Source organism: Rattus norvegicus, chromosome 2 (assembly GCF_036323735.1).
Source record: "Rattus norvegicus strain BN/NHsdMcwi chromosome 2, GRCr8, whole genome shotgun sequence".
NCBI classification, from domain to species: Eukaryota; Metazoa; Chordata; class Mammalia; order Rodentia; family Muridae; genus Rattus; species Rattus norvegicus.
In genome coordinates, this window is record NC_086020.1 from 183,732,972 (window position 1) to 183,760,770 (window position 27,799).

The 27,799-nt window shown below is 40.9% G+C and overlaps 1 protein-coding gene across 1 annotated transcript; it reads right to left on the reverse strand.

The window, feature by feature from the left end:
* Positions 1–2,292: 2,292 nt before the first annotated feature.
* Positions 2,293–3,619, reverse strand: Spopfm2 (speckle-type BTB/POZ protein family member 2). Its single transcript, XM_039103343.2, has one exon. The coding sequence runs from the start codon at positions 3,521–3,523 to the stop codon at positions 2,441–2,443; it is 1,083 nt and encodes a 360-aa protein (XP_038959271.2). The 5' UTR covers positions 3,524–3,619; the 3' UTR covers positions 2,293–2,440.
* Positions 3,620–27,799: the final 24,180 nt, after the last annotated feature.

Consider the following 27,799-nt stretch of genomic DNA (forward strand, 5'->3'; position numbering starts at 1 on the left):
AACAACCCTGAGATTTCACCTCACACCAGTCAGATTGGCTAAGATCAAAAACTCAGGTGACAGCAAATGCTGGCAAGGATGTGGAGAAAGAGGAACACTCCTCCATTGTTGGTGGGATTGCAGACTGATACAACCATTCTGGAAATCAGTCTGGAGGTTCCTCAAGAAATTGGACATTGAACTACCTGAAGACCCAGCTATACCTCTCTTGGGCATATACCCAAAAGATGCCCCAACATATAAAAAAGACACGTGCTCCACTATGTTCATAGCAGCCTTATTTATAATAGCCAGAAGCTGGAAAGAACTCAGATGCCCTTCAAGAGAGGAATAAATACAGAAAATGTGGTACATCTACACAATGGAATATTACTCAGCTATCAAAAACAATGACTTTATGAAATTCATAGGCAAATGGATGGAACTGGAAAATATCATCCTGAGTGAGGTAACCTAACCATAGAAAAACACACATGGTATGCACTCATTGATAAGTGGCTCTTAGCCCAAATGCTTGAATTACCCTAGATCCACAGAACACATGAAACTCAAGACGGATGATCAAAATGTGAATGCTTCACTCCTTTAAAAGAGGAACAAGAATACCCTTGGGAGGGAATAGGGAGGCAAACATTAAAACAGACACAGAAGGAACACCCATTCAGAGCCTGCCCCACATGTGGCCCATACATACACAGCCACCCAATTAGACAAGATGGATGAAGCAAAGAAGTGCAGGCTGACAGGAACTGGATGTAGATCTCTCCTGAGAGACACAGCCAGAATACAGCAAATTCATAGGTGAATGCCAGCAGCAAACCACTGAACTGAGAACGGGACCCCCGTTGAAGGAATCAAGAGAAAGGACTAGAAGAGCTTGAAGGGGCTCAAGACCCCATATGAACAACAATGCCAACCAACCAGAGATTCCAGGAACTAAGCCACTACCCAAAGACTATAGATGGACTCACCCTGGGCTCCAACCTCATAGGTAGCAATGAATAGCCTAGTAAGAGCACCAGTGGAAGGAGAAGCCCTTGGTCCTGCTAAGACTGAACCCCCAGTGAACGTGATTGTTGGGGGGAGGGCGGAAATGGGGGGAGGATAGGGAGGGGAACACCTATAAAAAAGGGGAGGGGAAGGTGTTAGGTGGATGTTGGCCTGGAAACCGGGAAAGGGAATAACAATCAAAATGTAAATAAGAAATACTCAAGTTAATAAAGAAAAAAGAAAAAAAAAAGTTTCCCCATCAGACGAGATCTCGGGCATGTTCAGGGTGGTATGGCCGTAAAAAATAAAAATAAAAAAAATAAAAAAAAGAAAGAGAATGAAAGGAAAAAACAGTTTCCCCATCAAAAAATGTCCAGAACCAGATAATTTTCACAAAAAAAAAAACACTCTACCATCCATTCTAAGAAGAGTCGTTGCTTATGTTCCTCAAATTATTTCATGAAATAAAAACAGAAAGATTATTGCCCAATCTATTATATGAGAGACTACAGTTACACTATAGAAAACACATACCAATTTCCCTTATGGATTCTGATGCAGGCATAATCATTAAATAATTGCAAACATAATCCAAGAACAATTAAAAATATCATTTACAATCCCAAGTTGGCTTTCTCTCAAGATGAGTAGGGGTACTTCAATATAAAAAAATCAATAAAATTAATTGACCACATAAACAAACTGAAAGAAAACAAAGCAAACAAACAAAAGGCAAAAAACAGGATTGTTAAACTGGGTCGAGACAAGGTCATTAAGAAGCAACCCCTTAATGATAAAAGTTCTTCAGAGATTGCCGCACAGATGATATGCCTAAATGGGAATATAGAAGAAGCTCATGTCAACATCAACTTAAATTGGGAGAAACTCAAAATCATTGTACAAAAGCAAAAGCAAGTAGTGGTTTCTCATTCTCTTAAATCTACTCAGTACAGCAAATGAAGTCTTAATTAGAACAATAAGGCAAGTGGCAAATAACAGGATACATACAGTAAAGTTGAAAGAATTTTTATTTGCAGATAGAAAATACACCAGAATTAGGTGAAAAACTTTACATGTCACTTAATACACCTAAGTTAGGTCATCTATTCTGCTCAGTCCAATGCAGACAAGTTTCTCCAAAGAAAGTAGGTTGGGTTGTGCATCAGGCCAGTTGAATCCCAGTTTCCAAGACATCAGACAAGAATCAAACAACATCAACAGGGTAATTGTCAGGTAGAGTGTCCATGACCCTAGAGCTGCTCTTTGCCCATACACCATTTTGACATATTACATCCGTTTTAAATCCTGAGCCACCAGGCTGCCTTTCCCCAGATTCACTGTAAATGCTCCAGCAATACTGTAGTCTAAACAGAAGTCATTTGTAAAAACACTGGTTGCTGCTGTTGGAAGACAGGTGTAGGTCATAGCCGTTAAGCTCCTAAAATGTCTTTCAGCATTCGAGTGATGGCTCAAAGCCAGGACACTGTATGGAAGACAGGGAGTAAAATGCTTCCTCCACCAAGTGGGGATGTGACTCCACCATTGACTTCCACCCCACGGTATCAGAGACTTCAGAAGCATGAAGTATAATGAAATCCATGGCCCTAGTCTTCAGGTGCTCTGTTTTGTGGAGGTCAGCCAGGATGAGAGTAGGTACAGCATTCTTCACAGAGAGGTTCCTGCACAAGGCATCCTCACACATGCCCTTCAAGCCCTGCAGGTCATACTTGTCAGCAGCTGCCAACAAACCTGTGGCCATTGAGCGGCTGTGGAGGTGTGGTGCCTTCCCTGTATAAATGAAGGCCATCATTTCCTTAAAGACTTGCAGGTGAATGTCATGGATCTCAATGCGGTTTGTTAGGCTCTCCAGCATTTCATGTTCAAACATGGCTCTGAAAACTGGAGAGCAAGCTGATAGGATGGCCTTGTGAGATCTGAATTCCTGGCCAGCTACCACCAGGCTGCAGTCTGTGAAGAGGGAATTTTCCCACAGCTCTCCTATGTCGTTGACCAACATCTGCCTTGGATCCTTGATTGCAGGTCTTATGTTATCTCCATGCATGCTAAAGGAGCGTTCTACTATGCTCACCTTGCAGCACAAGGTGAACTGGTCTTCAGGGAGAAGTCGATGCCTATGGGAGAGGAGGAAATCTCGAAGGATGAACTTTTTGTATCCCCAGTATTGATTTGGCAGAAACCTTAAAACATTTGACATTTTTGTAATAAGATATTTCTCTCCTTGGGCGTTTATGATCCAGAACTGTACCTTTGCCCAAACTGGGCTCTTTGGACAACTGAGCAAACCCAGGTAAACAGACAGGTAATCTTTGCTTTCTTCATCAACACCATTTGGGAATATCCTCAAACACCATTGCATTTCTTCACTGGCCTCTAATGAGAACCTTGGGCTTGTAACATTTTCACGAATTCCATCCATGCAAAATGAAAAGTTGCTAATGGTCCACTCATAGCAGAACTTCTGAACACTGATATGTGTGTAGCCACAGCTCTTGGCTTCCAGGTCCCCTGACATGTCTTCTGGAGGTAGTTTGGAGGTTAAAGTTGATCTGAAAGAAGTAATAGAAGTTACTCTTTATTTTGTAGGGTACAATTATAGATACCCTTTAGATTTTATTTTCAATTTCTGCTAAATTTCCCCTTTTATATTCTTGGAAACTTCTATTTCTACAGGTTTCTCTAGGTTTCCATATTTGTTCCACTGAAGATAAGACAGACCCGCAGTGACTGTTAAACCTGTGTGTGTGTGTGTGTGTGTGTGTGTGTGTGTGTGTGTGTGTGTGTGTGTGTATTTATTGAATCTTTGGTCAATGGTAACTAATTTTGGCTATTTTATCCAACTGTGGAAGAGTTTGGGAATGTGTATACACACTCATTTCAATTGTATTGTATTAACAGGGTCCTTTAGTGAACATAAAGAATGAATTATTCTATATAAATAAAAAGTGGATGTGTGAGAGAAATTTGTAGGCAAAGGTCAAGGTAATATAAAGTTGGATAAAGCCAATGCTTACTTATTCTACAAGGTTTGAAGTCTCAGGTCTTCTTCAGTATCGACCAGAATCCTGAAGATGTACGTTCAGATGCCAGTGAAGAAATGAGCTTGCTAGTAAGATGAGAGCAAGCAAGCAGCAACTCCAAGCGTCCTTCTCCTATAAACTTACACAGGCTGCAACCAAGGTGGGGCCCAGTTAATGGTGTGTCTTCTTGTCTTAAGATCTAGATTAAAGGTGTGTGTTTCCTGCATCAAGACTCAGATTAAAGGTGTGTTTTTCTACCCAAAGAGTCTGTATTTGAACTACATCTATCTACTTCAAGTTATGCCAAAACAATATTAAAGTGCATATTCTCCACTTTTTTTAGGTTACTTAAGTCCACAGGCATTCTGAACAGAAGACTTTAGGTACTCCTTCACCACCAAAATGATGTTTCTTGACTGTGGTGCATTGCGATGGGGGTGGGGGTGGTGCCTGAGCTAGAAAAGAAAATAAAGACCCTGCTGTTGTTTTGTTTTGTTTTGTTTTGTTTTTTGTTCATTTGTTTTTGCTTTTGGGTTTTTTGTTGTTGTTGTTGTTTTTTTATTATGGTGTGGGGTAATGAATTCTGCAATGATAAACTGGAATGGGGCAACATTTGGGATGGAAAGAAAGAAAGAAAGAGAGAGAAAGAGAGAGAGAGAGAGAGAGAGAGAAGGAAAGAAAGAAAGAAAGAAAGAAAGAACAAAAGAAAGAAAGAAAGAAAGAGAAAGAAAGGAAAGAAAGAAGAAAAAGGAACCAGTACAGAGAGAAAAGTAAGAGAGGATCCAGTTTTTCCAGGAGAGTTTTTCAGAGATGGGTTGAAGAGAGAGAAATGGAGACACAGGGAAAGACAGAATGATTCAGAGAACAAGAAAGGAGACAGAAGAGTACAACAGTTGGTGAAAGTTAGTATGAGGTAAGGCAGAGCAGCTCAGGAAAAACTGAAAGAACACAGATTGAATCAGTTCCAATGGAGAGGGGTTTTAAACCACTCATCCAGACCTCAGAAACAATTAGTTAGGAGTGAATTATTCGCCTATAAGTATCAGAGGGTAAATTTTTTCAAGGCCTAGAATAGATTTTAAGAGAATAGAAGCTTCCATATCTAGGCCTAGGTTGACAAGTAGAGGCAGAGTGCCTCAGCGATGACAATAAATACAGATGATTAATAGTTATTTTTACAATAAAAACACTAGAATGTCTGCAGCAGCTCTAAACTAGATATGAGGGCTGAGCTTCTCCATGCACAGGTCTGACCTGCTGCTCTGCATTTAGCAACAGAGGATGGATAACTGTGGGGAAAGGAAAAACCATTTGTCCCTCAAACAAAACGTGCCCATTTATCCCTTTACGTTTTTCCCTTTTTATGTTTTTTTTCTGCTGATACACGTCCACTTCTGCTATTAGAAAATCTAACAAACATCTGACTTTCCTTCAGACAGAGCTGTGGCTTCATCACCATCTTGGTTGGGGACAGTCTCCTGAGTGACTGCCATCTTTATTGTGGGCAGATAAGGTTTACCTATGCTATTGCTTCAGCACCATCTTAGCTAAGGCAGGTCAAGTGACTGGTTGTAGCTTCAGTGCCAACTTAGTTAATAACAGTCCCATGACCATCTACCATATTTGCTTTAGGCCGTTACTAAAACACTGCCTCCACACCTTAGAACAGTCTTAGAGTCTCTAATTTCTATCCTGACTTGGTAAATCATTATTTAATATTGATTTTAAGATTTACAACAGTGAAAAGTTAAAGATCACTGCCTTGATTGTGTAACTTAGATATGCTTAATAGATATTAGCTCTCAATCTTTTCAGAAATCTGATAAATGTAACCTCACATGTTTAAAGTTATGAGAACAGAAAATCCCAAAACATAACAGTTACAATTCCCCCACCCTTACCCACCAAGGCCTCTGAGAAGAAATAGGCACAGTAACAAGACTGCCTAGATTGTGGTATGATAACCACTGAGAAACAGTGCTCCATTTCCTTGCTGCTGCCAGAGCTCACCCTACACTGCTGTCAAACTGAGGATACCCAGAGAGTTAAATGTCTCATATTGCCTAGGACAAGATGAGTCATTTTTCCAAAGTAACTACTCCACAGGAAAAAAGGTTCTCCTTTTCTGGACCTAATGACCACACTGACTCGGCCTGAGTTGTGATGGAAACCACAGGGACCTGGGAAAACTGTCTAGGTAGAAGACTATTGGCCAACCTCTGTCATTTTAAATAATGACATCTAGATTATAATTTATTTTCCCTAATTTCTGACTATATTTGTAGCTAAACTAACTAGAGTTAGAAAACAGACCTCTAGTTCCTTACCCAGAGGTAATCCACTACCTTATTATCTCAGTAGTCAATTCGTTAACTTGAAGACTACTGGATCTCTTCTCAAAAACAGACAAGTTTGTCTAACTCACAGGCTTCAGGATAAAAGATACACAAGTTCAGATATAACGTTTCACAGATATAACCTTCTGTTACTTCATTTCCTAAACTCACTTTCCAGTGACTAAATGCTTCATATTTCCTCTGCCTGTTATGCCACTGTCCAATCATGAACCAAGAAAAATCTGATAAATTAGCCTAATCCTAATAAAACATCCCACTATACAATTCAACTTTTATATCACAAATTCAAATTTAAGTTTCCTTTGATTGTCTTTAAACTATAGACTTAAAGTTTTTCTCATGCTAAATCTATACTATCAGCTGCCATAGTTACGAATACAAGTTTCCTTTGGTTATCTTTTAACATTAGACTTAAAGTTTTTCTCATGCTAAACTATATGATCAATTATCATATTCACAAAGTTGTCAAATTTTCCAGGTTCCTTTAATTGTCTTTTCAATACATACTTCAAAATGTTTCTCATTATAATAAATTTATACTGTATATATATATATATATATACATATATATATATATATATATATATATATATATATATATATATATATATATATATATATATATATTCCATCTTCTAGACAGAGGTAAAAGCCCTTCTTTCTCCTTCTCTTACAGGAAAGGTTTCCTAAGCTCATCTTAAAGACTGCTCACTCTATTAACAAATGTATCTCTTTTGTACACTTATAAGCTCCAAGAAAAACAATAAGACCTCCTTCCCATGGACCAAACAGACTGCATCTAGATAAGTAACCTGTCAATCAATAACCTAAGTTCCCACTTGTGACCTATTCCAGAGGGTGGGATTCCTTTCCTGTTCCCTGGGATTAGAACTCCCCTCACACGAACCACTAAGACCTAAGGGTTTCAATACACCTAAGAAAAATTCTTTTCTCCCCAAAACACTTAACTTTATTCTCTACTATATATAATTGACTAGTACTACTATTACTATTACACACACACACACACACACACACACACACACAATGTTTCAACATCTTGTCATGTCCAGGAATTCACTCAAAATCAACATCCATGACAGTTCCAAAGAAGCAACCCACATACTCCAACCTACTCTCACAAACACAGACACTTCTACTGGAACTGTTCCTTCTACCTACAGATGGTTCCACGGTTCCTTGATAGCAAGGAAACAGCCAACCCTGCTAAGATTGGATCAACATCAACATCCATATTTTCTTTGCTTTCCCAGAGAGACATCATCCCAAAGTCAGGAAGAAGTAGTGAAAGATCATGATGACCCTATTCCTGTTCCATCATAGTCTCTATCTAATTCTTCCTTTAATTTTAAATTAATCCATGATGAAGGAATTTTAGCATTCCTCCTAGGCTCCACCCAACAGTTACCTGGCAACATCCAGATAGGCATGACTCACTATAAAAAATCTGTTTGTCCCCTCCTTACTCTCTTATTCTCTCTTACTCTTACTCTACATGATACTATAAGCCTTTCTCTGTCTCTCTTTCTACTTCCCCATCCCCCCTTTTCTCCATGTGTTCCTGGGTGGCAACTCTGATCCTTTTTTTCTCTCCCCTTCTCTTCCTCCTTCTCGGACTCACACAATCTCTCTCTGTATATATATGTATGTCTGTCTTTTTCTGCCTCAACTCCCTTCTCTTCCCTACAAAAATCCCCTTCAAAAGCTCTAAATAAAGTTTATTCAATACTAAAGTTATAATAAACTGTGTGTGTGGTATTTCTATATCCATCTATTTACTGATCTATCATATATCTATATTATATGATCTAAACTATAAATAAACTATATAGTAAACTATATTCTATACAACAGCTGGTACCCCCAGGGAGAGGGATGCCTCAAAATGAGCCTGACAGTATACCCCTCCCACACATACCTAGTTCTAATAAACATATCCTGGCTCTCTTTTCATAAAATAAAAGTTATAATATCAAACTATCAATGAGTTTCAAAAATTTCTACATTCTGATTTCAAATATGTTTTATGAACTGGGGACTATAGAGAATGAAGAGAATACAAGTCTCTCAGTAAAGAGAAACCTGATATATGACAAAACTTTAAGGGTGTGGTCCAGCTACCAACAATGGCTAAAGCCAGTACTTACTTACTCCACAAGGTTTGAAGTCTCAGGTGTTCTCGTTCTTCAGTAGACGCTGGAACTCTGAAGAAGTAGGCTCTAACGCCTATGAAAATTGGGCTTGCTAGTAAGATGAAAGCAAGCAGGCAAAGACACAAAGCTTCCTTCTTCCATGTGCTTATATAGACCTCCAGCAGAAGGTGTGGCCCAGTCTTCTAGTCTCAAAATCTGGATTAAAGGTGTGTAATTTTCTGACTCAGGACTCAGATTAAAGGTGTGTTTTCCTACCCAAAGAGACTCTATTTGAAATGGCTCTATGTACTTCAACTTAGAGGGGAAAAGTTATGGATGCCTTCTAGCTTTTGACTTGACTTAATGCCAGAGTTAGTTCAGATGGGAATAGGAATAGTCATCACCAGTGTACTTTCTGAACTGTGGTCAGTCATAAATGAAGGTTCATGACATTTTCTGCAAAGCTACTATTTACTCTTGTGCTTGTCTTACACTAATTCCTGCCACAAACATCATCAGACAAGGGTTCTTAACTTGTCAGAAGTCTGAGTGTTCACAAAAATGGAAGAGCTCCTATATTTGGGCAGAAAGCAGAGCCCCAAACCTCTGAAGGTGGCTTTCTTCTATCCTGTGTTTAGTCCAATCAAATCCACAGACCTTGTGGTGAGTCCCCAAAATTTGACTGGGGGTCTTGTAATTCTCCATCAAGAAATTCTCCTTAAAAATCCTTTCCCAGGGGTGAATTGTGGCTCCCAGAAAAGGCGGTGCAGGTCCTCCTGGTTGCTGCCCTCACGGAGAGCTCAAAAACAACACCCCACGAACAAACTTGAGCCGCGGGACCACAGGTAAGACCAACTTTTCTACACCAAGTGACCTGCCTGGTGAACTGAGGACACAGGCCCACAGGAATAGCTGAAGACCTGTAGACAGGAAAAACTACATGCCCGAAAGCAGAACACTCTGTTCCCATAACTGGCTGAAAGAAAAGAGGAAAACAGGTCTACAGCACTCCTGACACACAGGCCTATAGGACAGTATAGCCACTGTCAGAAATAGCAGAACAAAGGAACACCAGAGATAACCAAAGCAAACAATGAATATACAAACACATGAGAAAAGCAAGACCTAGATTTAAAATCATATTTGATCATGATGCTAGAGGACTTCAAGAAAGACATGAAGAACTCCCTTAGAGAAACACAGGAAAACATTAATAAACAAGTAGAAGCCTACAGAGAGGAATCACAAAAATCCCTGAAAGAATTCCAGGAAAACATATATAAACAAGTAGAAGCCCATAGAGAGGAGTCACAAAAATCCCTCAAAGAATTCCAGGAAAACACAATCAAACAATTGAAGGAATTAAAAATGGAAATAGAAGCAATCAAGAAAGAACACATGGAAACAACCCTGGATATAGAAAACCAAAAAAAGAGACAAGGAGGTGTAGATATGAGCTTCACCAACAGAATATAAGAGATGGAAGAGAGAATCTCAGGAGCAGAAGATTCCATAGAAATCATTGACTCAACTGTCAAAGATAATGTAAAGTGGAAAAAGCTACTGGTCCAAAACATACAGGAAATCCAGGACTCAATGAGAAGATCAAACCTAAGGATAATAGGTATAGAAGAGAGTGAAGACTCCCAGCTCAAAAGACCAGTAAATATCTTCAACAAAATCATAGAAAAAAACTTCCCTAACCTGAAGAAAGAGATGCCCATAAGCATACAAGAAACCTACATAACTCCAAATAGATTGGACCAGAAAAGGAACTCCTCCAGTCACATAATAGTCAAAACACCAATGCACAAAATAAAGAAAGAATATTAAAAGAAGTAAGGGAAAAAGGTCAAGTATCATATAAAGGCAGATTATCAGAATCACACAAGATTTCTCATCAGAGATTGTGAAAGCCAGAAGATCCTGGACAGATGTCATACAGACCCTAAGAGAACACAAATGTCAGCCCAGGTTACTGTATCATGCAAAACACTCAATTAACATAGATGGAGAAACCAAGATATTCCATGACAAAACCAAATTTTCACAATATATTTCTACAAATCCCGTGCTACACAGGATAATAAATGGTAAAAGCCAACACAGGGAGGCAAGCTACACCCTCGAAAAAGCAAGAAACTAATCATCTTGGAAACAAAACAAAGAGAAGAAAAGCACACAAACATAATCTCACATTCAAATACGAGTATAACAGGAAGAAACAATCACTATTCCTTAATATCTCTCAACATCAATGGTCACAACTCCCCCCCCAAAAAAAGACATAGATTAACAAACTGGATATGCAATGAGGACCCTGCATTCTGCTGCCTACAGGAAACACACCTCAGAGACAAAGACAGACACTACCTCAGAGTGAAAGGCTGGAAAACAACTTTCCAAGCAAGTGGTCAGAAGAAGCAAGCTGTAGTAGCCATTCTCAAAACAAATAAAATCAATTTTCAACCAAAAGTCATCAAAAAAGATAAGGAAGGACACTTCATGTTCATCAAAGGAAAAATCCACCAAGATGAACTCTCAATCCTAAATATCTATGCCCCAGATATAAAGGCACCTACATATGTAAAAGAAACCTTACTAAAGCTCAAAACACACATTGCACCTCACACAATAATAGCAGGAGATTTCAACATCCCACTCTCATCAATACACAGATCATGGAAACAGAAATTAAATAGGGACATAGATAGACTAAGAGAAATCATGAACCAAATGCACTTAACAGATATTTATAGAACATTCTATCCTAAAGCAGAAGGATATACATTCTTCTCAGCAACTCATGGTACTTTCTCCAAAATAGACCATATAATTGGTCAAAAAATGGGCCTCAACAGGTACAGAAAGATAACAATAATCCCATGTGTGCTATCAGACCACCACCCCCTAAAGCTGGTCTTCAATAAAAATAAAGGAAGTATGCTCACAAATACATGGAAATTGAACAATGCTCTACTCAATGATAACCTGGTCAAGGAAGAAATAAAGAAAGAAATTTAAGACTTCTTAGATTTTAATGAAAATGAAGGTACAACATACCCAAACTTATGGGACACAATGAAAGCTGAGCTAAGAGGAAAACTCATAGCTCTGAGTGCCTGCAGAAAGAAACGGGAGAGAGCATATGTCACCAGCTTGACAGCACACCTAAAAGCTCTAGAACAAAAAGAGGCAAATACACCCAGGAGGAGTAGAAGGCAGGAAATAATCAAACTCAGAGCTGATATCAACCAAGTACCGAATCTTTAGGAAATGTATAATTTCCTAGACAGATACCAGGTACCACAGTTAAAACAGGAACAGATAAACCATTTAAACAACCCCATAACTCCTAACAAAATAGAAGTAGTTATTAAAAGTCTCCCAACCAAAAACAGCCTAGGTCCAGGTGGGTTTAGTGCAGAATTCTATATTCATAGAAGACCTCGTACCAATATTATCCAAACTATTCCACAAAATTGAAACAGATGGAGCACTACCGAATTCCTTCTATGAAGCCACAATTACTCTTATACCTAAACCAGACAAAGACCCAACAAAGAAAGAGAACTTCAGACCAATTGCCCTTATGAATATCGACGCAAAAATGCTCAATAAAAATCTGGCAAACCGAACCCAAGAGCACATCAAAACAATCATCCACCATGATCAAGTAGGCTGCATCCCAGGCATGCAGGGATGGTTTAATATATGGAAAACCATCAACGTGATCCATTATATAAACAAACTGAAAGAACAAAACCACATGATCATTTCAATAGACTCTGAGAAAGCATTTGACAAAATTCAACACCCCTTCATGATAAAAGTCCTGGAAAGAATAGGAATTCAAGGCCCATACCTAAACACAGTAAAAGCCATATTCAGCAAACCAGTTGCTAACATTAAACTAAATGGAGAGAAACTTGAAGCAATCCCACTAAAATCAGGGACTAGACAAGGCTGCCCACTCCCTCCATACTTATTCAATATAGTTCTTGAAGTTCTAGCCAGAGCAATCAGACAACAAAAGGAGATCAAGGGGATACAGATTGGAAAGAAAAAGTCAAAATTTCACTATTTTCAGATGATATGATAGTATATTTAAGTGATCCCAAAAGTTCCACCAGAGAACTAGTAAACCTGATAAACAACTTCAGCAAAGTGGCTGGGTATAAAATTAACTCAAATAAATGAGTAGCCTTCCTCTACACAAAAGAGAAACAAGCCGAGATGAAATTAGGAAAACGACACCCTTCATAATAGTCCCAAATAATATAAAATATCTCTGTGTCTCTTTAACCAAGCAAATAAAAGGTCTGTACTATAAGAACTTCAAGCCTCTGAAGAAAGAAGTTGAAGAAGACCTCAGAAGACCTCTGATGATGCCATGTAGTCTTGGTTTCCGTTGCTTGGGTTCCTGCACTTGCCTCTCACCATCAGATTAACTCTGGTTACCTTGTTCTGCTATTTCTGACAGTGGCTAGACTGTCCTATAGGCCTGTGTGTCAGGAGTGCAGTAAACCTGTTTTCCTGTTTTCTTTCAGCCAATTATGGGAACAGAGTGTTCTGCTTTCGGGCGTGTAGTCTTTCCTGTCTACTGGTCTTCAGCTGTTCCTGTGGGCCTGTGTCCTGAGTCCACCAGGCAGGTCACTTGGAGCAGAAAAGTTGTTCTTACCTGTGGTCCCACAGCTCAATTTGCTCATGGGGGGCTGCTTCTGAGCTCTCCGTGAGGGCGGCAACCAGCAGAGCCTGTGCCACCTTTTCCCAGGGCCCCCATGCACCGGGTTCCCAGATGGCGTTAGGTGTTTTCCTCTGGGGTCAGAAATATGGGCAGAGTGTAGCCTCTTCTGGCTTCCCAGGTGTGTCTCCCCCTCTGAAGGTTTAGTTCTCCCTCCCTGGGATTTGGGTGCAGAGAACAGTTGACAAGTACCTTCAGGTCCTGGTGGTGTCTGCACTGTGGGGGATCTTCTGTTCGAGTGCCCCTGTCTTCTGGTTCCCAGAGGCCGTATATAGTTTCTTCTTGGGCCAGGGATGTGGGCAGGGGTGGGCAGCATTGATGGTCTCTCCCACTCTGCAGTCTCAGGAGTGTCCACCTGTCCCGGAGATGAGCTCCCTCTCCAAAAAAATATATCTTATCTAGGTGCGCAATTATATCTTATTAGTTGGACAAGAGGTTATTGTCTTGTATGTTCTTTCATGTGGCAATTTAATTGAGTTGAAGAAAGTGTGTGGTGGCTGGAGACACTGGGTCCACCACAGAATTTGGATGTGTATGTCTGGCATGGTGGCAACCCACCTTGGGTACTAGATGGTTTAGGGAGACTGTTGCCAGGCTCACAGAGTAGCCATTGACAGTGTGATATGGGATGGAGCCTAGAGGGTGAGACACTTTGTTGACTGAGATGAAAATATCCCATAAATGCCATGTACAAAGAACTCAAGAAGTTAGACCATGGGGAGACAAATAACCCTATTGAAAAATGGGGTTCAGAGCTAAACAAAGAATTCACAGCTGAGAAATGCCGAATTGCTGACAAACATCTAAAGAAATGTTCAACATCTTTAGTCATAAGGGAAATGCAAATCAAAACAACCCTGAGATTTCACCTCACACCAGTCAGAATGGCTAAGATCAAAAACTCAGGTGACAGCAAATGCTGGTGAGGATGTGGAGAAAGAGGAACACTCCTCCATTGTTGGTGGGATTGCAGACTGGTACACCATTCTGGAAATCAGTCTGGAGGTTCCTCAGAAAAATTGGACATCGCACTACCTGAGGGCCCAGCTTTATCTCTCTTGGGCATATACCCAAAAGATGCTCCAACATATAACACAGACACGTGCTCCACTATGCTCATAGCAGCCTTACTTATAATAGCCAAAAGCTAGAAAGAACCCAGATGCCCTTCAACAGAGGAATGGACCCAGAAAATGTGGTACATCTACACAATGGAATACTACTCAGCTTTCAAAAACAATGACTTTATGAAATTCATAGGCAAATGGACAGAATTGGAAAATATCATCCTGAGTGAGGTACCCAATCACAGAAAAACAAACATGGTATGCACTCATTGATAAGTGGCTATTAGCCCAAATGCTGGAATTACCCTAGATGCACAGAACACATGAAACTCAAGAAGGATGATCAAAATGCGAATGCTTCACTCCTTCTTTAAAAGGGGAAAAAGAATACCCTTGGCAAGGAATAGGGAGGCAAAGATATAAAACAGAGGCAGAAGGAACACCCATTCAGAGCCTGCCCCACATGTGGCCCATACATATACAGCCACCCAATTAGACAAGATGGATGAAGCAAAGAAGTGTAGGCCAACAGGAACTGGATGTAGATCTCTCCTTAGAGACACAGCCAGAATACAGAAAATACATAGGCGAATGCCAGCAGCAAACCACTGAACTGAGAACGGGACCCCCATTGAAGGAATCAGAGAAAGAACTGGAAGAGCTTGAAGGGGCTTGAGACCCCATGTGAAAAACAATGCCAACCAACCAGAGCTTCCAGGGACTAAGCCACTACCCGAAGACTTTACATGGACTAACAACCCTGGGCTCCAATCTCATAGGTAGCAATGAAAACCCTAGTAAGAGCACCAGTGGAAGGGGAAGCCCTTGGTCCTGCCAAGACTGAACCCCAAGTGAACGTGATTGTTGGGGGAAGGTGGTAATGTGGGGAGGATGGGGAGGGGAACACCCATAAATCGGGGAGAGGGAGGGGTTAGGGCGATGTTGGCCTGGAAACTGGGAAAGGGAATATCATTCGAAATGTAAATAAGAAATAGTCAATTTAATAAAGGAAAAAAAAGAAAAAAAAGTGTAAAACAAAAAAAAAAACTTCTACCTTTCATTTGAATTGAGAAGCACTCAGGATATTCCTAAACCACACCCTTCCCTGAATCTGGGAAAGGATTTCTAAGGAGGATTACCTGAGGCGGAATTTCAAGACCACAAACCAAATTGGGAGGAATCATCACAAGGTCTGTGGGTCTAAATGGAATAACACAGGAAAGAAGAAAACCACCTTCAGAGATTTGAGTCTCTGCTTCCTGCCCACTATAGAGGAACTCTTCCACCTGTCCTCCATTTTGTGAACACTCAGACTGCTGACAAGTTAAGGAAAACACTCCTTCCCTGATCATGTTTGTAGCAGGAATCCGTGTAAGACTAGCACAAGGGTGTAGAGACTGACATGGTCCCTTCATTTATGGAAGATTGACCACAGTAAGCAAAGTACACTGGAGATGGCTACTTCTATTCCCATCTTGACTAACTATGGAATTGAGTAAAGTTCAAAACTGGAAGATGTCACTTTAATTTTTTTTTTCTTAAGTTGAGGTGTATAGACTCTTCGGGTAGAAAATCACGCACCTTTAATCCAGATCTTGAGACTAGAAGGCACTATTATCTGGGCTACACCTTCACCTGGAGGCTTATGTAAGCACATAGAGGAAGGAAGCTTTGTGTCTTTGCCTGCTTGTTCTCATCTTACTAGCAGGCCCATTTCTTCACTGGCATTAGAACCTACTACTTTAGGATTCCAGCATGTACTGAAGAACACCTGAGACTTCAAACCTTGTGGACTAAGTAAGAACTGGTGTTAGCCATTGTTGGATTAACTGGACCTCAGCCTATAAGTTTTTCTCATATATCCACTTTTTTTATAGAGAGAGGAATAAATTCTGTATGTTCTCTACAGGACACTGACTAATACAATATTCTTGAAAAGAGAATGCATAACATTTCCAAAGCTCATCCAAAGTTCAATGAATTAACCGTTTTGCTTTATGAAAAGAGAGCCAGGATAAGTTTGTTAGAACCAGGTATGGTAAGGATGGGAGGGGTGCCCTGGCAGGCCCATGCTGAGGGGGAAGGGGAGTTGAGTAGGGATGAAATGGGAGTAGAGACAGAGGGTGGGGGAGATATGGACAGACAGACAGACAGAACAGGAAAGACCAGCCAAGAATTCCCAGAGAGAGAGGAGAAGGGGGAAGGGGAGAAAGGAAGAAAGAGATTAGGGAGTCGGGAGAGTAAGAGAGAGTAAGAGCACTGGGGGCAGGGGGGGGGGGCAGGGGAAAACAGTCCCTTCATAGTAAGCCTGACTATTGATTGCCAGGTAGGTGGAGCCTAGATGGAATGCTACAATAACAAAAACTACAAAACTACTCTCTTACAATACAACACAAACACACACACACACACACACACACACACACACACAGAGAGAGAGAGAGAGAGAGAGAGAGAGAGAGAGAGAGAGAGAGAGAGCAAGAGCAAGAGCGAGAGAGAGAATAGGGCCTGGATTGTTTTCTCTAAAACTAATACTGAAGTCTAGACAGAAAATTTCAGAGAGACACAAGTTTTCAACATCATAGAAGGGGCAATTTAGGATAAATAAAACTTAAATCTAAAAAGTATCTCTAATTGTATCCTATAGGTTGAAGAGCAAATAATTTCTAGTTCTTATTTTCAGGTTCCAGTTTTACATCCAAAGTACCTGAAGTAGAAATGTCATGGGATGTGGATGCCATGAGCTTGCACTACACACAGAGCAGCCACCAGAAATTCTGCTGCAGGTGGACCATTAGCAACTTCTCTTTTCTTGCTGAGGAAATGGCAGAATAAATTACTAGCCCAATGTTCTCATCAAAGGCAAACTGGGGCATGGTGTTTGAGTGTACACCTAAATGAGGGTGATTAAAAAAGCAAAGGTTACCTGTCACTTTACCCAATGTTGCTCAGCTGTGAAAAGAGCCCAGTTTGGGTAAACTTTACTTTTGTATCTTAACTGCCAAGGGGGGTGGGGGGAGAGCAATAATGCAAGGACCCCAGGTGTCTATCATTTACTGCTGCACAAAGCCTGTGGATTCAAAAAGTTCATCATTCCGGATTTCATCTTGTCTCAAACCCACTCTTACTGGATGACAGACTTACCCTGCTTTGCAATGTGAGTGTGGTCCAAGGCTCCTTTATGATTTCTGGAGAGAACACAAGACTTTTGATCAAGTTTCCAAGGTGCACATTGGCAGATGACCTAGGGGAGCTCTGGGAGAATTTGCTCTTCACAGTCTGCTGCCTGCTGTTGACTGGCCAGGAATTCAGGGCTCACAAGGCCATCCTAGCAGCTTCCTCTCCAGTTTTCAGAGCCATGTTTGAACATGAAATGCAGGAGAGCCTAAATGACTGAGTTGAGATCCATGACCTTGATCCCCAAGTCTACAAGGAGATGATGGGCTTCATTTACTGTGGGAAGGCTCCACACCTCTAAAGCCTCCCAATGGCCACTGGTTTGTTGGCAGCTGCTTACAAGTATGACCTAAGAGACTTGAAGGCCATATGTGAGGATGCCCTCTGCAGGAAACTCTCTGTGGAAAATGCTGCACACACTCTCATCCTGGCTGACCTCCACAACTAAAGACTTAGGCCCTTGATTTCATTACAGTTCATGCTTCTTGAGGTCTCTGAGATCTTGGGGTGGAAGTCAATGGTGGATTCACATCCCCACTTGGTGGCTCAAGCATTCTACTGTCTGGCTTCTGCAAAGAGTGCTTTCTGATCCTCCCCCTGAAACTACTTAAGTGGTCTTTAAGACCAGGTCAGCTATGACCTACACCTGTCTTCCAATAGCAACAAACAATGTTGCTCCCAGTGACTCCTAATTACACAATGTAATTTTACATAAATGTAACATTTATGCTGGACCTCGAGGGCAGCAAGGTGGCTCAGGACTTACAACAGCTCTAAATATGTTGGAATGGTGGGTGGGGGAATGGGCAGCACTGGAGTCTGGGACACTCTACCTGACATCTACCCTGTCAATATTCTTGTTTGACTTTTGTCTGCTGACTTGGAATCTTCCCAAAAGGGTTTCTTCAGAAAAACCTGTCTGCATTGGACTGAGCACAACAGATGATCATGAGCTCCTTTGGTGTTTTGACTATTATGGGACAGGAGGAATTTCTTTTCTGGTCCAACCTATTTGGAGTTCTGTAAGCTTCTTGTATGTTTATGGGCATCTCTTTCTAAAGGTTAAGGAAGTTTTCTTCTATAATTTGTTGAAGATATTTACTGACACTTTAAGTTGGGAATCTTCATTCTCTTCTATACCTATTATCCTTAGGTTTGGTCTTCTCATTGTATCCTGGATTTTCTGGATGTTTTGGGCGAGGAGTTTTTTGTGTTTTACATTTTCTTTAATGGTTGTTGACAATGTTTTCTGTGGTATCTTCTCCTGAGATTCTCCCTTCTATCTCTTGTACTCTGTTGGTGGTTGTGTCTATGACTCCTGCTCTCTTTCCTAGGTTTTCTATCTCCAGGGTTGTCTCCCTTTGTGATTTCTTTATTGTTTCTATTCCCATTTTTAGATCCTGGATCATTTTGTTCAATTTTGTCACCTGTTTGGTTGCATTTTCCTGTAATTCTTTAAGGGATTTTTGTGTTTTCTCTTTAAGGGCTTCTACTTATTTACCTGTGTTGTCCTGTATTTCTTTAAGGGAGTTATTTATGTACTTCTTAAAGTCTTCTATCATCATCATAATCATGAGATGTGATTTTAAATTCAAATCTTGCTTTTCTGGTGTGTTTGGATATCCAGTATTAGTTTTGGTGGGAGAACTGTGCTCTGATGATGCCAAGTAGTCTTGTTTTCTGTTGCTTAAGTTCCTGCACTTGTCTCTTGCCATCAGGTTGTTTCTGGTGTTAGCTGATCTTGCTGTCCCTGATAGTGGCTTGACCCTCCTGTTAGTCTGTGTGTCAGCACTCCTGTAGACCTGTTTTCTCACAACAGGATCTGGGTACAGAGAGCTATGGGACTAGGTCAGCTCCATGTGCAGGCAGAAACTGTAAACCTTCTATCCCAGACTGCTCCTGGGTTTGTGTGTCCTGCGGGCTCCAGGTGGGTTGCTCAGAGCAGGAGAGTTGGTCTTACCTCTGCTCCCTTACCTCTGCCAGTGCTCCTGGCAACTGGCTTTCAGCTCTGGGTGCAGGCAGAGACTTGAAGGATTCTTTCCCTGACTTCTTCTATGTTCCTGTGTCCAGAGGGCTCTAGGTGTGTTTTTCTTGGGCCAGGAATGTGAGTAGAAGTGGTGGTCTCCCCTGAGCTCTCAGGATTGTTCTCACTTCTGAGAGTCCAGCTCTCTCCCCCATGGGATTTGGATACAGAGAGCTGTTGGTCCGGGTCAGCTTTGTATGCAGGCAGAAACTGGAAGTGCCCTATCCCAGAGTGTTCCTGGGTTTTTGTGTCCTGTGGGCTCCAGGCAGGTTGCTCAGAGTAGGAGAGTTGGTCTTACCTCTGCTCTCAGGTGTGTCAGTCCTGGTGACTGGCTTTTATTGTTTTACCTCCCCCTATTCCTGCTACCTCACCTAACCTTCAGATCTACTCCCCTTCTGTCTCTTATTACAAAGAAACAGGCTTCTAAGAGATAACAATCAAAAATGACAAAATAGAAGATAAGGAAGGAAAAAAACACTATATTGAAGTTGGAAAAAGCAACTAGACAGAATGAAAAGAGTCCTAATATGAGAAAAGTCAACAAAAGAATCAGAGTCCCATTTGTTCTCACACTCAGGATTGGATAAAAACACTGAACTAAAAGGTATAATGTATATACAGTGGTCCTGGTGCAGACATGTGTGGGTCCTGTATTTGATGTTTCAGTCTCTGTGAGCTCCTCTGAACCTTGCATAGTCGATTCAGAGGGTCTTGTTCTACTGGTGTCCTCTACCCCCTCCTGCTCCTACACTCATTCTGCCTCCTCTTTTCCATGATTCCCTGAAATCTGATGGAGACACCCTTTCTAGTCCTCTCTCTCTCTCTCTCTCTCTCTCTCTCTCTCTCTCTCTCTCTCTGCATAATGTCTGGGGTTTGGGTCTCTGAATATATTCTCACCTGCTCCTGGAGGAAGCTTCTTTGATGATTACTGAATAAGGTACTCATGAATGAGTAGAGCAGAATATCATTAGGTTTTGTCTTACTGATACCTTTCTTTAAAGACTTGTTGTCTTTGTTTGAATCCTAGGTTTCTGGTTCTTGTTTACCTGAGCAGGGTTGAGTATGGGTCCTGACTCATGAAGTGAGCCTATATCAAATCAACTATCAGTTGGCTACTATCAGAGGTTCTGGGCCACTATTGCCCTAGCATATTTTCTAGGCAGGACAAGTTGTATGACAAAGGGTTTGGTGTTTATGTTTCTCTGTTGGTAGTCCACAGAGTACTTTCCTGCACCAAAGACACTAGAGCAGAAGGGGAAGGCTCTACAAAGGGACCACCTAGAATTCTTTATATTAAATGTTTGTGTGTGTGTGTGTGTGTGTGTGTGTGTGTGTGTGTGTGTGTGTGTTGTCCTTGGTAATGGTGCCCTGCTGTCAGTTTGCAGACAGCAACTCATTGTCTTAGTGGCAGCCTGAATCATTTGTAACCTTCCATTGGATCTTCTTGGTTAAACAACTCAATTGAATTCAATCCAGTCCCAGTCCTGGAAGCCTCATTTGGTAACAAGGGATGACCAGTTGAGATTCTTATCCCTGAATATTAGGTGACCTCATTAGGATCACTTTGGTATATTTTAAGATGTTTGCACTGAACTATGTTTCTAAATCATCACTCAAATACAAGAATGCATACCATATGCATCTTTTCAGGTCTGAGTTACGTCACTCAGGATGTCTTTTTCTGGTATTACCTATTTGCAAATTTCACGATGTCATCTTTTAAAAAGAGCTGAGTAATAATTTATTCTGTAAATGTACCACATTTCATTTATCCTGTTTTTCTGTTGAGGGACAGAAGAATGTTTCTAATCTCTGGCTGTTATGACTAGAGCAGTTTGAACATCTCTGAGCAACTCTCCCTTTGCTACGGTGGAACATCCTTTGGGTATATGCCCAAGAGTAGTTTAGATGGACCTTGAGGTAGATCAATTCCCACATTTCTAAGGAACAACCATACTGATTTCCATAATGGTGGTACAAGTTTGCACTTCCACCAGAAATGGAGGAGTGTTCCCCTTATTTCACATACTCAGTAGCATGAAATGTCACTTGTGTTACTGTTCTTAGCTATTCTGACCATTGTATGATGGAACCTCAAAGTAGTTTTTGATTTGCATTTCTCTGATAGCTAAGGATGTCAAACTTTTCTTTAAGTGTTTCTAAGCCATTTGAGTTTCCACTATGGGAAATTCTCTGTTTAGATCTGTACACTATTTTTAAATTGGATCATTTGGCTTTTTGATATCAGGTTCTTGTGTTCTTTATTTTTGGTGCTAGTTATTGATTAAATGTGGAGTTAAGAATTTTTTTCCCAGTCTGTAATCTCCCATTGTCTGAATGATGGTGTTCTTTGCCAACAGAAGCTTCTCAGCTTCCTAAAATCCCATTTATTTATTGTTGATTTTAGTGTCTGTATTATGGCTATCCTGTTCAGAAAGTATTCTCCAGTGACAATGAGACCACCACACCCCAACTTTCTCTTCTGTAAAGTTTAGTGTATCTGGTATTATCTTGAGGTCTTTGGTTCACTTAGACTTCAGATTTGTACATGGTGGTAAAGATGGATCTATTTGCATTCTTCCACATGCAGCCATCCAATTAGACTAGCACCATTTGTGGAAGATGCTCTCTTTTTTCCAATGTGTGTAGATTTATGTCTGGGTTTTCAGTTCAATTCCAGTAATCAATGCATCTGTTTTTATGCCATACCATGTGGGTTTATTACTATAGTTCTGTGATACAAATTGAAATCAGTAACAGAAATTTAAATGGGGTAAACTTCCACAGTTCTTTTATTGTTAAGGATTGTTTTATCTCTCCTGGTTTTTTTTTTTTTTTTGGAGGTGGAGGGTCCATATGAAGTTGAGAATTGACTTTCAAGATCTGTGAAGAATTGTGTTGCAATTCTGATGGGGATTAGATCCATTGGGTAGATTGGTTATGACCATTTTTACTATGTTAATCCTGATCCATGTGTGTGGGAGTGTTTCCCTCTTCTCATACCTCTGTCAAGTTCTTTCTTTAAAGACTAAAGATTTTTATCATACAAGTCCTCTTCTTTCTTTGTTAGAGTTAGTCTTAAATGTTTAGTTGTTTTAGGAGCAATTTTATCCCATAGGGATCTAACTGGTGATGCAATATATTTTTCAGGTCAAAGTGTAAGTATGGGAGTCTAGTCCCAAGTGGGGTCAGGGTGGTTGACTTGGTGGATGATGATAGTTTGGTCAAGGTTAGTAAGTATCCAACTGAGGATGAAGAGCTGATAGGGAGTAGTTGTGATGGTTTTAAGATGCAGGCATATAGTGAGCACAATTAGAAATGTTGAAGTTGCAACTTTAGCAGATCAGGTGGGCATGGGTTGACTTTCCATTTTTCTTGTGGCAATTCGTCTGGGAGCTTCCTCTCTCTCCTGGCAGGCTTAACGTGGGAGTGTTGTATCCATGTCTGTATTCTGTCCACCTTAACAGCTCATGGAATGGTCAGGATCATGGTGTGAGACCCTCTCTAGTGTGAGATGGGGTGGCCGAGTCATAAACCTGGTATATGGCAGGCTAGAATTGCTTCTGGCCTCTGTGGTGAGCTTCCAAGGATTTTAAGAACAAATGGTCATATTTGGCTAGAATGTCAGACTGGAGGTTAGCAAGCGCTTGAGGAAATCTCCCATATAGGATCTCAAAGTGGGTAAGACCCAAGGTCTAAGGCATATTCTTGGCCTTTTATAAGGTATAAGGTAAGAGAGAAACCCAGACACCACCAGTTTCAAGGGTTATTTGGGTCAAGGCCTCCTTCAAGATCCCATTTGTCCTCTCTATCCCAGAATCTATGTAGAGTTTCAGATACCTGAGAGATGAAGGCTGGTCCACTGTCAGACCCAAGGAGGGTAGGCAAACTATAACTGGGTATAATATCTTCCAGAAGCTTCTTTGCCACTACACTGGCAGTCTCCTTCTTTTTAGGGTAGACTTCTGCCCATACTAAAGAGAATCTATAAAAATTACCAGGTATTTATATACATACGTTCCTGTCTTAGTTTCTGTATATTCTATTTATAATTAACCCCTGGCTGTTTGCCCCTAATTCTACTTTCTGGAGCTCCTTGATTAGGGCCTGAGGGCTTCACAGTCTGGCATGTGGGACACTGTGAGATTACTTGATGAACTGAGTATCCTAAGTGAAATATTTTGTATCTTGTCCCTTGTAGGAATTCCTTTACCTTTTGGTGACCCAGGTGTGAAGCTTGATGTATCTGATGGCTGAGTTGTTTAGCAAATTTCTTAGGGTGGTAAGGACCTCAGAGGTTAGCAACCATCCATCTCTTGTGTATATTTCTTTGCATTTGTTTTGATCCTGTTAGACTTCAGAAATATATTCAGGGCTGGGATCTCAGAGGGTGGCAAGGCTACCAGGATATTGGTGGTGGAAGATTTGGCAGCCTCTCTTGTAGCTTTATTAGCTTTTCTGTTTTCTCGGGCTATTTCTGATGTTCCTTTTAGATGCCCAGGGCAATGAATTGTGGCCACTTTGAGAGGAAGCCATAATGCCTCCATCAAAGCAAATATTTCTTCCTTATTTTTGATAGTATTGACTTCAGCAGTCAACAATTCTCTCTCTTGATATATGGACCCATGTATAGGTGCCATGGCAAAGACATATCTGCTGTCAGTATAAATGTTGGCTACAGTACCCTTTGCTAACTTCAAACCCTGAGTTAGAACTGTTAACTCAGTGTTTTGGGCTGATGTGCCTGGTAGCAGAGCTGTTATCCAGATAACAGAGTCCAAGTCCACCACTGCCAAATCCGCATACCTGATTCCTTTCTGGATGAAGCCATTCTCCTTTATGAAGCAGATCTTTTCTGCATCTAGCCAGGTTATGTCAGTCAAGCCCAGCCTGATTCTCTAAACAAGCCCCAAATCTATAGAGCAATCATGTTGTGCATTTGAGGATAGGCTAGGTACCAGGGGGACTGGGTTTAGGGCAGATGATAGGTTATATCTTATGTGAAGGGGGTTCAAAAGTAGCACCTGGAAGTGTACCAATCTAGCATTGGATAACTATTGACTAAGAGGATTCTTGGAGATCTCAATAGCATGGTAGGTGGTGATATAAAATTCCTGTTTTACAATTTTCTTGTCAGTGTCCTTAATGAGCAGGGCAATAGTAGATCCAGAGGCAGGCTGGCTGTCCTTGGGCCACCAGGCTCAGTTTCTCAGATATATATGCCCTGGTCTTTTTCATGGGCCTAAATTTTCGATGAGAACCCCTTTGGCTCCCTTTTCTTTCACCTATGTACAGGTGGGAAGGTTTGTGTATATCCAAATTGGCCAGGGTCAGTGCCTCTGACAAAGCTTTTTTCAAAGTCTTAAAAGCCATGTCTCTCTCAGGGGTCTATTCTATCTCATCTTCTTGTCCTCTGATGTCCTTACATAAGTGGTTTACTATCTCAGTAACCCTGAAACCTAGAGTTTACAAAACCTGACAGATCCCAGAAATTCACATGCTTGCCTCATGGTGGGATACTAAGGATGGTTTGCATCTGGGCATCTGACATCATGTGTTGCCCCCCTTGAATATGAACCCAAGGTATGTGACCTTAGGCTATTTTTTGTCATTCTCCAAAGAGTATGCCTGAGGTTAAGGTAAAGAGATTTGGATTATTTGCTTTGAAAAAAGAAGTCTCAAAACAGCCTGGTATAAATTCTGTTGTGTGGTTACTAAAATTCACTCTTATGAAGAGCATTTTAGTGAAAAAGGGAAGTTGAGCAAGGAAAAATACAAAATATACGATTCGAGTATTAAAGGGACACCTGGAAGTGAAATGGAGCTGAATCTTATGTTCAAGAATATTAAATTGAACTAAGGGAGTAATGACCTTGGAGCAAGATCTCACCAAACTAAGTTTTCCAGGCAACTTAGTACAAACATTTAATCCTAGGAGACAGGCATGCAGATCTCTAAATTCAAGGTCAATCTACAGAGCAAGATCCAGGGCAGCCAAGTTGAGGCATTAAAGGAGTTAGAAAAGAGGAAGCTAGTGATAATGAAATAGAACAAGGGGGTCATGTTCCAGCTCCTGCAAGCAGCAGAACTCAGCAGCTTTGGTCATGTGTCTCTGGCTTTGTATTTAAGAGGAGAAGGAGACAATTGATGGTGGTTAGCTGGAGCTAAGAAAGAGACCAGCATTACTGAGGTGAAATCTTCAGGGAAGTATTTTCTGAGAGCACAAATCTGTGTTCCAGAGATAGTCAAGGTTGTGCCTCATGATGTAGCTATACTTGGTAATGTGTAAGAGTCACCCAGGTGGTAATGTTTTTGAAGGCATGAAGAACAGCTGAGGCTTGGGACTGTGAGAGGCCATGGAAGGCCATTGGTGGAGGTACAACTTCAATTGCAGTTGACATTTCAGGACTGAAGCGGTCATGCAAAGGGGTTGAGGATTGGTACCTTGAAGAGAGCATATGAGAGGCTATTGGTGAAGCCTAGATGCAATGGAAGACCCCAGTGTATTGGAAATGCCACCATGGGATGATCACCAAGAACAACTGAGGCAGTGGAGTGGATCAACCTGAGTGCTACAGAGGGCAGAGCTGGAGAAGTGAAGCCAGCCCTCTGGAGGATCATGTTCCCCATTTCCCAATGCTACTCAACTCTGTTCAAATTCCTGACCCTCTGTATATTATCCCCTTCCCCTGTCATATCTGATTTTGCCCGCCCTTTTCCCACCACCTCTTTACTTCCTCCCAAGTCCCTCCTACCTTCTACCTCTAATCCATATTTTGTTTCTCCTTCTAAGAAGGACTGAAGCATCTATATTTTGGTCTACCTTCTTATTGAGCTTCATGTGTTTTGTGAGTTGTATCTTGGGTATACTCAGCTGTTGGGCTAATATCTACTTATCAGTGAGTGTATACCATGTGGATTCTTCTGTGACTGGGTTGACTCACTCAGGATGATATTTTCTAGTTGCATCCATTTTCCTAAGAATTTCAAAAAGCCATTGTTTTTAATAGCTGAGTAGTACTCCATTGTGTTTATGTACCACATTTTCTGCATCCGTTCCTCTGTTGAAGGATATCTAGGTGCTTTCTAGCTGGCTATTATGGAAGGCTGCTATGAACACAGTGGAGTATATGTCCTTGTTATATGTTGGAACATCTTTTGGATATATGCCCAGGATAGGTATAGCTGGGTCCTCAGGTCCAATTTTCTGAGGAACATCCAGACTGATTTCCAGAGTAGTCATACCAGCTTGCAATCCCACCAACAATGGAAGAGTGTTTCTTTTTCTCCATATCCTCACCAGCATTTGCTGTCACCTGGGTTTTTGATGTTAGCCATTCTGACTGGTGTGAGGTGGAATCTCAGGGTTGTTTTGATTTGCATTTCCATTATAACTTAAGATGTTGAACATTTCGTTAGGTGTTTCTCAGCCATTCGGCATTCCTGAGTTGTGAATTCTTTATTAGCTCTGAACACCATTTTAATAGGGTTATTTGTCTCCCTACGGTCTAGCGTTTCAGTTCTTTGTATATTTTGGATATAAGCCCTCTATCAGTTCTGGGATTGGTAAGATCTTTTCCCAATCTGTTGGATGCCATTTTATACTAACAACAGTATACTTTGCCTTACAGAAACTTTGCAGTTTTATGAGATCCCATTTGTCCATTCTTGATCTTAGAGCACAAGCCATTGGTGTTTTATTCAGGAAATTTTCTCGAGTGCCCATGTGTTTGAGATGCTTCCCCACTTTTTCTTCTATTAGTTTGAGTGTATCTGGTTTGATATGGAGGACCATGATCCACTTGGACTTAGGCTTTGTACCGGGTGATAAGCATGGATCAATCTGTATTCTTCTACATGCTGACCTCCAGTTGAACCAGCACCATTTGCTGAAAATGCTATCTTTTTTCCATTGGATGGTTTTGGCTCCTTTGTCAAAAATCAAGTAACCATAGGTGTGTCGGTTCATTTCTGGGTCTTCAATTCTATTCCAATTGTCTGTCTGTCTGTCTCTGTACCAATACCATGCAGTTATTTATCACTATTGCTCTGTAATACTGACTGATACTGCTTGAGTTCAGGGATAGTGATTCCCCCCAGAAGTGCTTTTAATGTTGATAGTTTTAGCTATCCTGGGTTTTTTGTTATTCCAAATGAATTTGGAAATTGTTCTGTCTAACTCTCTGAAGAATTGGATTGGTATTTTGATGAGGATTGCACTGAATCTGTAGATCACTTTTGGTAAAATGG

Bases quoted from the DNA above. Each gene is read 5' to 3' on its own strand.
- Spopfm2 (XM_039103343.2), bottom strand. From the start codon at position 3,523: ATGTCAGGGGACCTGGAAGCCAAGAGCTGTGGCTACACACATATCAGT.